The sequence below is a fragment of the Pimephales promelas genome, chromosome 2 (assembly GCF_988280905.1).
Source record: "Pimephales promelas chromosome 2, fPimPro1.hap1.1, whole genome shotgun sequence".
NCBI lineage: Eukaryota > Metazoa > Chordata > Actinopteri > Cypriniformes > Leuciscidae > Pimephales > Pimephales promelas.
In genome coordinates, this window is record NC_142770.1 from 34203400 (window position 1) to 34215923 (window position 12524).

The 12524-nt window shown below is 35.9% G+C and overlaps 3 protein-coding genes across 3 annotated transcripts in view; all 3 read left to right on the forward strand.

Annotated features, from left to right (window-relative positions):
- LOC120464435 (protein NLRC3) overlaps positions 1-12524 on the forward strand; it is a 263102-nt gene that overhangs the window by 129910 nt on the left and 120668 nt on the right. The window lies entirely within an intron of this gene.
- LOC148997244 (G protein-coupled receptor 4-like) lies at positions 597-1532 on the forward strand. Its single transcript, XM_089132903.1, has one exon. It carries the CDS (start codon positions 597-599, stop codon positions 1530-1532), a length of 936 nt encoding a protein of 311 aa, XP_088989029.1.
- Positions 4597-12497, forward strand: LOC120488313 (uncharacterized). Its single transcript, XM_089132917.1, has 4 exons — positions 4597-4721; positions 11210-11305; positions 11454-11567; positions 12338-12497. Exons 2-4 carry the CDS (start codon positions 11256-11258, stop codon positions 12495-12497), a joined length of 324 nt encoding a protein of 107 aa, XP_088989043.1. The 5' UTR covers positions 4597-4721; positions 11210-11255.

A 12524-nucleotide genomic window follows, 5' to 3' on the forward strand; every position in this document is an offset into this window, starting at 1 on the left:
GTGTGTTTAAGTAATTCCAGTTTCAAGCGCTGGATCAAATAGTGTGTGTGTGTGTGTGTGTGTAATCTCAGGCATTTCCTCCGTTAGATCAAGAATCTTTAAGATGTGTGTGCAGTGAATGAAGAGCTCTTTAAACACGGCAGTGGAAACTTGTGAAACATCTGTCAGTCTGTGTGTTATTCCACAAACTTCTGCTTTGACCTGCAGACCAAACACACACTCCTGTCAGTAACGTAAGTTCTTCAAGATTTATTCCTCCTTTAATAAACCATTGTACACTTGCAGCTGTGCTGGACTGAATATTCACAACAACAGCATTCTTGCTTCTGTCATATTGTTCAAATGGAGGATTTACTAACTTTAATCTGACATTTCACGTATTTCAGGCTTTCTAACATTACACACACTCCTCTAAACAACATGTCAAGCAAACTGAGCTAACTTTATTTCAACAATCACACAGAAAACACGTCACATCATATTTATCTCTAATGTTTTTAATAAAGGAAATATATGATTACAATAGTAAATGAATGCATGTTTTTTAAACTAATGACTGGTTTGTTATTTAGTGCCTGTCAGGATTTCATGAAACAATGGCAGAACAAAATGCAAGCATCTACGGATCAAGCGGAGGAGATTATGATATCAGCGGATCAAGTGGAGGAGATTATGAAGATGAAAGGAGGCGTCAGATTAAGGAATTTAACAGGAAACTTAATGATGTGTACCCAATAATTATCAGGACCATTGCCACCATTGAGATTCCAGTCATGATCTTAACTCTGTGTGCGTTGTGTGCTCTTCTCAAATCTCAGCGCTCCACTCCAGTTTTTGTTATTCATTTGATTCTGTCAGATCTCATTCAGATCATTTCTAGATTAGCATGGACAATCACATGGTCACGGGATGCAGAAAATGCATATCATTATAGTTTGATTGCGGGTGTGTATTTTATGGCATGTGTTGCTCTTGAACGATATATTCTGGTTTCTCATCCTATCTGCTACAGATCTCATCATTCACTGAAAGTCTGCTGTGTTATTTCTGTGATCGTCTGGTTTGTTCCTCTGATCTTTGTGAACTTTAACTCCTATTATCTGTTTGATTATCTGTCTCGATCGATCGCCTATTTAATCCCCTACCCGATAATCATTCTGTGTTTTATCGGCACTTGTCGCGGTCTTTCACGCGCAATATCTCTTACTTCTGTAAAGCGCAAAAAGATTTTGGGCAGTTTGTTCCTGGTGCTTCTGACTTACACTTTTCTCATTCTCCCCTACACAATCATGACTTTTATTAGAGATCATAGAGTTTACAGTGACATTTTTTATTTGTATTATTATTCTATTTTTTTTTGGCATTTGTCTGAGTATCTCCTGCTCCTGAACCCGCTGGCTGACTGTGTCCTGTACATGTTCATCAGGCCTGATGTCGGAGGGTTAATGAAGTCTGTTCACTGCTGTTGTAGAACTGACACACATCAGGATTCGACACACACACACACGGGACAAACACTCTGGAGACAGTAGTGCAGCGTTTGCCTGCTGTGTTTCAGTGCTAAAGCCTGCGTCTCATTCACGGACCTGCACTTCAGTTTCAACATCATGAAGTCAATGCCATTCTGTTCACTCACACACCCTTCCTTTCTATGGCATTCAGCTTTATTAGAGACAACTCTTGATTCATCAATTGCTCTGTTTGCGGCCCATAAAACACATGCGGTGAACAGAGTTTTATTAAAGATGTGTTGATGTAGTGTTCCTGGATCAGCAGGACTTTATCATACGATGGAGAGGAGGGTTGTATAAAGCACGGTTTATTCTCACTTCAGATCAACAACATCAAGTAGTTTCAGCTCGTAGTCTTGCTTGTGTTCCTAATGCATGTACATTATACTCTTTTGACCAAATAACTCCTATTCACGCTGTTACAAAGATAACTGACATAATGTACATATGCTCTCATGTCCATCAAAAGATGAATAACTTTCTTTCTTCTGTGGAACATAAAAGACAATATTGTGAGATGATTTTATGAAGTCAGTGGACAGTTTCGGGTGAACTATCCCTAAAAACACTTGATTTAAAGTGCAGAAAGTATACCAGAAGAGATTTAAGTTTATATGAAATATTAACCAGAGCTTGCATGGAAATCAGAAGAGAGTTATTTGTAATATTATTGTGTGTTTATAGAAGTGTTTCATGTGTCACATATGGAGTCAGAGACTGTCCTGTATTCTCTCTCTTCTGTCATTAATATAATTAAAGATCTCTCAGTTCTCCTGTGTGTGTCTTATTTGACTAATAACAGATTAGCTGAACTGAGAACTATAGACGTGTGTGTGTGTGTGTGTGTTTCTTATCATTTTACATCCAACCGGGCCCCAAAAATGAAAGGTTCCTGCAGAAGCCAGTAAAGGGAGTACGGGTTCCCTTTCATTGTCACTCCGAGTTACGTCGGATGATGATGAATGGGGTTTCGCTTAGAAAGCCTATCAGCTTCGCTCAATATAAAACAAGCCAATGGCAAAGCCAATTTGCATAGCGTAACTCCGCCTCACCTCGTGAGTATGTAAGGAGGACGCTGGCCGCAATGCAGACATGTTTTCGCTTTGGAGAAAAGTTTGATCTTTGTTTCACAAGCCTCCCTGAATTGTCAGCTTTTCTACAATGAGCAGATTCTCGGTGTTGGTGTGACGGCGATCTCCCCGCGAGTGCACACTTCCTGCTTATCTGTGCAGTGGTTCGCTAGTGAGTGTGTTTCTCCCCAGGCGCCTCAGCATCCAAGTTTTCTCTCTCTATAAGAGCTTACACGCAGCTCGTCTTTTTAAAGATGCCTCGCCCGTGCACTTCTGGTTGCGAACGACTTATATAAGACTCTGATGGGCACGAGTGCTGTCTAGTGTGTTTGGGCATTGATCACGCTAGAGCAGCGCTCATGGATGACTCATGTTCTCTATGTGGGAACATGACCATCGTGTCATTACAGTCGAGACTCTCGCAAGAGTGAGAGTCCCCTCATCCACACCCCAATCTACTGACTCTAGAAATAGAGCCAGTACTTCGGCTGGTGGCCAGGGTGACCTGAGGGTGACGGTGAGCCCACCTACCCCTCCCGTGACTAGCATCCGGAGGATCCAGAGGGTTTCTTTTGGCGCTACAGAGGATGATGCAATGTCTGTCGCTGCATCACAAGGTGGGCAGGATTCGTCAGGGGGGACTGCAATACTTTTCCCTGGCAGCCGCGAGCATCGGGTTAGAGTGGACTCATCCGCCCTGTCCCGAGTGCTCGCGGCTGGACGAATGTTTTTTGGGCACGGCCACCAATTCACGTTCACGGCCAATACCCAATACCGTGCATGATGAAATCTCGAAGTCCTGGAAGACCATGTAAGAAATTATGGTCTGTTCCAATCCAACTTCCACTCTGATATATAATTGAAAATTTTCCTTCACTAAAAGGGCTTATTTATCATAGAGACACTTTATTCCAATCTCAGTAATATGCACAGTCACGTTATCATCTATAGCATGGGAGTGACAGCAGGCTATCAAGAACCATCTTGATTAAAAGGACTTCAAATAAATGTTATCCCCTCAACATTTGACCATTCTATATTGAAGTGAGTTACATTGTGTTTTGCACTTTGGAGTTGTGATGATGATTATGATGATGTCACCTGTTAAGCATGAGAGTTTTGTCAGTCCTGTTCTCTCTATTGTAAGTTAAATTAATCAGTTGGGCTGATTGGATTATCATCAATATGTGAATGAGACCGTTACTGGGGAAATGGGCTGACTCCTGCACTTATGTGCGTCATTCACACCCTCAAAGCTCTCCTTCCCAGATACTTGCTGCACTCTTTACCGTCTTTCCATGGATTGCCCTTGAACAAAAAGGGCTTTTCTTACTATTCCATGAGGAAAAGATAGTTTAGGTTTAGTTGGGAAAGTGCATGATATTTTTAGGAAGTCTCTCCGTGGAAGCATCTTTAATGTAGGCTTCCAGGAAAACTTTAATAAGTAATCCTAAAGTGTTATTCAAGACAATAAACTCAGTTTAAAATCTTAACATAACAGACCTTGATATTATTCAGATAACATGTGAAAACTTTTCATCTCCTGATTTGGTGGACTTAGCCTGCCAAAAGAAGCCCACTCATTGTTCTTTAGATATTGTTATTTTATTATTATTATTTTTTTTGGGGGGGGGGGGGGGGGGGAATCCCATCTTTTAAATGAGAGGGCATCCCATCTTTTAAATGAGAGGGCAACATGTATAGCTAGCCAGAATTGTGTATAGGTTTCTTTATGTTTCCTTAGGTTTATGTTGTTATTTATTCTGTTTGCTTGGAATTGTATTATTATTGGTATTTTTGAGGTTTGTTTGGTATTTTGTGTTTCTTCAAGCATTACTAAATCCTCTAACTCAAGGAGATCTCACTCAATCTTATCCTGTATTCTCAAGAGTATATGTATGACTTGATTTGAGAACATGAATAATAATTTCCAGCAGGATTGATGTGATTTTCAGGGACTGATGCTGTTCTATGGTTTATTCTCTTTCTCCAGTCAGAGTCGGTCATACCGAATCCAGAAAAACCTGTTCGACTACACACTCTTTCCTGAACACAAAGTTCAGTTCAACTGGAAGTGTTTTTCAGGCTGTGTCGTGAAGGAGAAAACATGATATATTAACGGAGAACAAACGTCAAGACAGTAAGTGCTTTCATGAAATAATTCAGTGCACTAGGACACATGGATCATATTTGCTTTCAAGGTGAAGAGAATGAGTGAAATTAAATATGATTTTTCTTATAGATTATTACATGATATATTTAGCATAGACTTGACATTATTCTCTGTGAGTGTTTACGATTTGTTAACTGTCTGTTCAATGTTGGGATTTTGAGAAGATAAAATATCCGTGTTAAAATGTGAATGAAAAATAATAATGGACATACTAATACGGACAATAAAATCCATTTACACTTGACTTCGTCAGTGTAATGCAGTGTATCAAAAATAAAAATAAATTATATGAAGAAACAAACAAAAAGAGCAAAAAAAAAAAAAACTATCTTGCGGGGTTTTCAAAGTCTTGATCAAACGTTCAACGACATTAGCCGCGTTTCCACTGCCGGGCTAGGGCTGGGCCAGAGCTAACAGCGAGCCGAGCCGAGCTAGTGGCCTCGGGCCTCAAGCACCGGGCTTGCGTTTCCACTGCCGGGCCAGTAGCCCCACAGCGCTGCACCAGACCCCACCCCTAACACGCCTTTCTGGATCAAACGTCATAAAACCCAACCCATTTCAGCGGGTATTATGAATTAATTTATTTTGTAAATTAGAAAGATAGCATGTATATTAACTCACCTGCCTTAGTGGCTGCAATAGTGTCCCGAGACCAGTACAGGCGATTCTCCATTTCAAGCAGCGATTTTTTGCGCGATATAACAAGTAGGGCTGCGGGCACGTTTTCAAGTTATTCATGAACCTTCAACCGAGGCCCATCGGTTAATACTCGGTGCATAGTGTGCGCGCCGCAACCTCGAGATACAGAGGTAATTTTTAACACCTTTAATAACTGATTGGACCCCATTTGAAACTAAATTAATTTATAGAAATAAACGCAGCAAGTACGGAGCAGTTAAAGCCGCATTTCCATCACCCTTCAAACTGAAATTGCCAATTGAAAATAAGCAAAACGTCCATTTCACAAAAACTCCGTGTCTGCAAATAATAATAATAATAATAATAACCATCATCATCATTATTGTAACATTTTATTAGGCTGCATATGTAGAAGACGCCTTTATCCAAAAAAGGAACAGAGCACAAATAAACACAATATTTTTGATGCGTATCAGCGCATATCCAGTGTGTGTGGAGCACGCACTGATGGCTGCGAGACGCCCATGTGAACACTTGCAGTTTCATTGCATTTCTTTCAGTGGAAACAACTTAAAATACTCTTTCATTTCTGGTCATACAGAAAATAATAATACATTATTCGCAAATACATTTATTTGCGTAAACTCACAATAACAAGAAAACGTTGTGCTTTAACAATTAATCAAGGCGCGCTTCATTAACTCCGTGAACTGAAGCGTGAGACCTGAAACAGCCGCATTCGAATTTGTTCGTTTTAAATTGGACATTTAAAGCTTTAGTCTACAGGGGTTATATCCTTTGTAGATTAAAGCTTTAAATGTCTAATTTAAAACGAACAAATTCGAATCGAAAGCAATATCTTCTGACTATGTATTTATAGCTAATTAATTTCTCTCTACATGTGCATCCGGAGATGGAGATATGTTTTTAGCCGAAAATCATTTAGAAAACAATAGTTTATTAATAAACAATTAATGCCTCGTTATTTTATATTATTTTATTATCAAACACATTTATTATAGCCTATAAATCACCTATAAATCCCCTTTCTGTAGGCTGTGGTAACGGCTCTTCTCATTCAGCACTGCAGGGAAAATATCATTTCCAGGTTCTAATTTGGCCTCAGAAAACCAGTAAAATATATCTTTTTTTCATATTAATTTGTCAAATATTTTAAATGTTTAAGGGGCAAAAAAAATCAAACAAATATCTGAAATTCGTCGATATGTAGCCTATATATTTTTGCGCAGCATTTGGCATAGGCCTACAGTTCAAATTAAAATGTTTTGCAATTTTAAACGGTTAATCAGTGACACCCCTATGTGCATCTTGCTTCAGATCATAACGTTCCATAACACCGATAAACTCCGCCTTTTACCTTGAGCACGCCTCTAGCCCGAGCTGGCCCCCTCTGGCCCAAGGTATTCGACGGGCCAGAAATCCTGGCCGTTGGCCCTGAGGAAGCCCCGATCAAGCCCCGGAAGTGACAGTGAAAACGCGACTGGCCCTGGCACGCACTAGCATGGCCCGGCCCTGGCCCGGCAGTGGAAACGCGGCTATTATCTACTCCATGAAGTCATCATGCAGGAAAGCTCTTAAAAGTGCTTCAGGAAAGTTAACTGGTTTAAAGTGTTAATTTACCCCCTCAAAAAACTGTAAGACATTCGTTTCGTTTATCTTCGTAAAACAAATAAATATATTTTAATTTAAAGGTATTACTATTGTAACGTTTGGCTCTCTAGCGGTTAACTAACAAACTGCTGTATCTTGCGGAAGAACATTGTAGCCGGATCTACTTCTCTCTGTTTATGTCAATGGCGAGTCACGCATGTACTGTGCTGCTGAACCCACTAAAACCTGTTAGACTGCATTCTCTTTTCTGAACACAAACTTCAGCTAAACTGAAAGTGATTCTCAGGCTCTGCCGTGAAGGAGAAAACATGTAATAGTAATTTCAAAGCAGTTCTTTAAAAAAAAGAATAGGCTTATATAAATATATCCTTTTTATTTATTTTTTATTTTTTGGTGGGGGGATACCCTTATGAAAGAAAAATATATTTACCAATATGTTACTTGAAATATATTGTAATATATTGTAATATATTATTTTCATTTTCATTTTCCAATATATTATATATTGGAAATACATGGAGTAATATATTGATGATGCATATATTATACAATATTAAATATATTGTAATATATGGCAAAATATACAAATGGTAAATGAATATATAATATATGTAATTATTTTATATCTGAAAATATGCAATTTCATATTTATTAATATCCACCATAATGTATTACAATTTGTATGGGATAATGTATTGGTTATATATGTAAAGATATCATGTCCCATGTATGTTCAATATATGGTAGAATACATTTCAATATATATATATATATATATATATGAAATTATATGGAAATATATAAATAAAATATGTGTATAGATAAGTGTTCCATATATTGTGGAATATATTTCAGCAGTGCTGTTATGAAATATAAATAAAATATCTGTAAACAAAATGCACAAATAATAAGGAATAAATAAACTTTCAAGGACCTTAGGGAACTGTGGAAAAGCATATGTTTCAATAAAACATATTAGTGTAATGCAGTTGAAGTAATTATTTGTAAATTATTAAAGATATTTTAATTGAGCTAAATAGCTATGCCATGCATGTCATATCATATATAGCCCATGTATGTATATATATAAGTTTTAAAAGTTTTAGATCGGTAATATTTTTTATGTTTTTAAAAGAAGTCTCTTCTGCTCACCAAGGCTGCAATTATTTGATAAAAAATACAACAACAACAACAACAACAAAAAAATATTGTAATATTGTGAAATATTATTACAATTTAAAACAGTGGTTTTCTATGTGAAGATATAGTGAAGTGTAATTTACAGCATCATTACTCCAGTCTTCAATGTCACATGGTCCTACAAAAAATTATTATAATATGATGCTCAAGAAACATTTCTGATTATTATCCATGTTGAAAACAGTTTTTTACATTTTTATTTCAGGATTCTTTGATGAATAGAAAGTTCAAAAGAACAGAATTGATCTGAAATGGAAAGCTTTTGTAACATTAATCACTACCATTCAAAAGTTTGGGGTCAGTAAGAATTTATTTTTTTTCATCAAGGATGAGTTAAATTGATCAAACGTTACAGTAAAGACATGTATAATGTTAGAAAATATTATATTTTAAATAAATGCTGTTCTTTTGAACTTTCTATTCATCATAGAATTTGGGGGGGGAAATGGTACACGACTGTTTTCAACATTGAAAATAATAATTGATGTTTTTTGAGCATAAAATCAGCATATTAGAATGATTTCTGAAGGATCATGTGACACTGAAAACTGATGTGTAATCAGCAACAGTAGTGTTGTTGAAAATTCAGCTTTCAAATTACATTTTAAAATATATTAAAATAGACATTTTTAATAGTCTTTTCTTCTTTTAAAATAGTCATTTTAAATTGTCATAATATTTCACAATATTACTGTTTGTCATTTTTTTTTCATCAAATAAAGCAGCCTTGGTGAGCAGAAGAGACTTCATTTAAAAACATAAAAAAAATCTTACTGATCTAAGACTTTTGACCGGTATAGTGTATATACAAATCTCTTAGATTGTCTGCAATATATTGTCTTCTATATTGTATTTATATATTTCCACAATTATACATATATTTAAAATATATTCCACAATGTCATGGAACTGCACATGGAACAGTCAGGGACAGAGGTGATCCAAATGCAGGCTTTATTGAGAGGAAGATCCAGGAACAGGTACGAGAGAACAGGCAGAAGTCAAAACCAGGTTAGCAGTCCAGATCAGCAAACATACCATGCAGGGATAAGGCAAACGGGAAAACCAGATACAGGCAGGGAGTCCAGGAACTGTGAAACTGACACTAAGAAACAAGAAACTAGGAACTAGGAAAACGATCAGCATGCAGTATGACACTTACAAAACTCAGCAAAGGACAAAAGGCCACTCAGGCTTAAGACATGTGCAGTCAACAAGATAATCAAACACCAGAGGCACAAGTGGGCACTCCAGCCGCAGATCGTCACACACAATATATTGAACACATATTATGTATACAAATAATTTAATTTATATATTTCCATAGGCTACTATTGTAAATATAGGTATACATTCCACAACATATGGAACATATATCTATACATATATTTTATTTATATATTTCCATATAATTATATGTATATTTAAAATATATTCCACAATGTATTGAAGACATATCTATACATATATTTTATTCATATATTTCCATACAATTTTAAATATATTTAAAATATATTCCACAACATATGGAACACATATCTATACATAAATTTTATTTATATATTTTTTCATATAATTTCATATATATATATATATATATATATATGTGTGTGTGTGTGTGTGTGTGTGTGTCTAGCACATATATTGCAGTATATTAAAGCATATAAAGCCAAACTTTAAAAAGACAAACTATATGTAAAAAATATAGTGACTATTTTGGTCTTGATTGCAATATATGTATCAATATATATAAATATATGGACTATATTGCAATAAATTGGACAATATAAATATTAAATCATATATATATATATATATATATATATATATATATTGCCTAATATATCACATGGTATATTCCAACATACTGCAATATATTTTTGTTCCATAAAGGAAAGTTTGATCAAGGTGTGTTCATGTGTTTGACTTCCTCATATTAATATTAATCTCTAGAGGACATTTTAAGTGATTGTTTTATATGAATTTTTAATAAAGGGTTTCTTTCACGTCAATGTTTCTTTTGTGTTTGGGGATGTTCCTGATTTTTCAGGAGTTTAAAGGGTTAGTTCAACCAAAATTGAAAATTCTGTCAGTATTTACTCACCCTCATATTGTTCAACCCAGTAAGACCTTCATTCATCTTCGGGACACAAATTAAGATATTTTTGATGAAATCTGAGAGCTGGATCACTCCTGCATACTAGTCCATAGGCTTCTTGAGGGATTGAAACTTGCTGGCCTCGAAAAGTCATTAAAGACATCGTTAAAATAGTCCAAGTGACTACAGGGGCTCAATCTTAAGTTTATCAAATGACGAGAACACTTTTTGTATGCAAAAAACAACAAAAATAACGACTTTATTTCAACTATTCATTTACTTCTTTCTCTGCGCGAGTCAGGTTACTAGTTTAATAGCGTAAGCTTCTGTTATTGTACGTCACACGCATCACACACATGACCAGCATCGGCCAATAGTGAGCCTACGTGTGACGTAGCTTTACGCAATCACACTACGTTAACTGACTACAGGCCCATAGAGAAGGAAGTGAATAGTTGAAATAAAGTCGTTATTTTTGTTTGTTTTTGCGAACAAAAAGTATTCTCGTTGCTTGATGAAGTTAAAATTGAGCCACTGTAGTCACTTTTACTATTATTTTAACGATGTCTTAAATAACTTTTCGAGGCCAGCAAGTTTCAATCCCTCAAGAAGCCTATGGACTAGTATACAGGAGTGATCCAGCTCTCAGATTTCATCAAAAATATCTTAATTTGTGTTCCGAAGATGAGCGAAGGTCTTACGGGGGTTGAAGAACATGGAGGTGAGTAAATACTAACAGAATTTTCATTTTTGGGTGAACTAACCCTTTAACAGCATATGTGTGAAGTCACATGATCCTACTCACACACTCCAGATATGTTCAGCTAAATTATGAAGGTTGTTTAATTTAATCATTTAATATTGTGTGTGAATGTTTGTTCATCAGAGTCAGTGGAGGAGATCAAACTCATCAGATTCTCCTGATCTTCATCATGGGTAATTCACAAGCATCCAGAGATGGAGATTTCTCTCCAGGACGCAGGTACTTCCAACTAAAACTAAAACTAAATTTTAAAACTAATATGGAAAAAAATAATGAAAGATAAATGTTTACATTTTAAAATGGTTCCTCCCATAAAGAATGAACACAGTAATGTAGAGGATTAAAGTGCATCTGTTCTCTGTTCCAGTTCAGTCCAGCAGAAGAGCTCAAACCCAGAGTCCAGCTGTGTGTCTGTGAAGAGTGACTGGTCTATGAATGAACCACTAAAGTTTAAAAGTGGAGACAAACGGCCTAATCTCAGGTATATCACTTCTATGTTGTGCTTATAGTATTTTATATTTGATGAAATTATTATTAATATACAGCATCCATTATTTTATATTAAAAAGTTAATAATTGTATTTTATTGACAAAATATTTTAGTATATTTTTTTTGGATTTGACATGTCTATATGATAGATTAACATTTTAATCTATCATATAGACAAATCTGAGAGATCATGTTACGATGTGCCTCACCTATGGAGCATGTTGTCACGTTCCACTTTCATTCTTTTAGTGAAAATAAAGAAAAAGTATACACTGAATTAATGAAATAAAACCACATAAGTGTACTAGGTGTGTGTAAATTAATGAGAAAAAATAAATACTCTGAACCCCAACTGGATTTGCACAAACCGAAAAATAAAATAAAATCTAAAAGTGTTAGTTTGTGCCCGCTCTCCCCTATCATTTCTAAAAAAAAAACAAGTTACAATTACTAGCAATATTTATCAGTCCATCAGTCTGTTACATTAAGTAAATGTATGCTGAGATGTTTTCCACCTTTATATCATATGTAGTAGGTGGAAAATTGAGCAGATTTTTCTAACTGCTGGTTCAGAAAGTGTATTTGTTTGGTTTGTTGAAATCTACAATTGTTTCACATCAAGACAAAACATCTGCAAAACCCCACTGAGATACAGGTGTTAAAGCAAAAGTGTTACAACACTCCCTGGTCTTTCCTAAGACAGAAGATTCCAGTAAAAGTGCACAACATTTATAAGTCTGCATGTTTTTTATTTTACTTAGTTTTGAAACCAGTTCAGTCCAGCAGAAGAGCTCAAACCCAGAGTCCAGCTGTGTGTCTGTGAAGAGTGACGCCTCTATGGAGAAACCACAAGTGTTTAAGAGTGGAGAAACACAGTCTGATCTAGGGTATATCATCTCTATCACTCAAACACATGATTAATGATGGAAATATTTCAGAAACCTATTG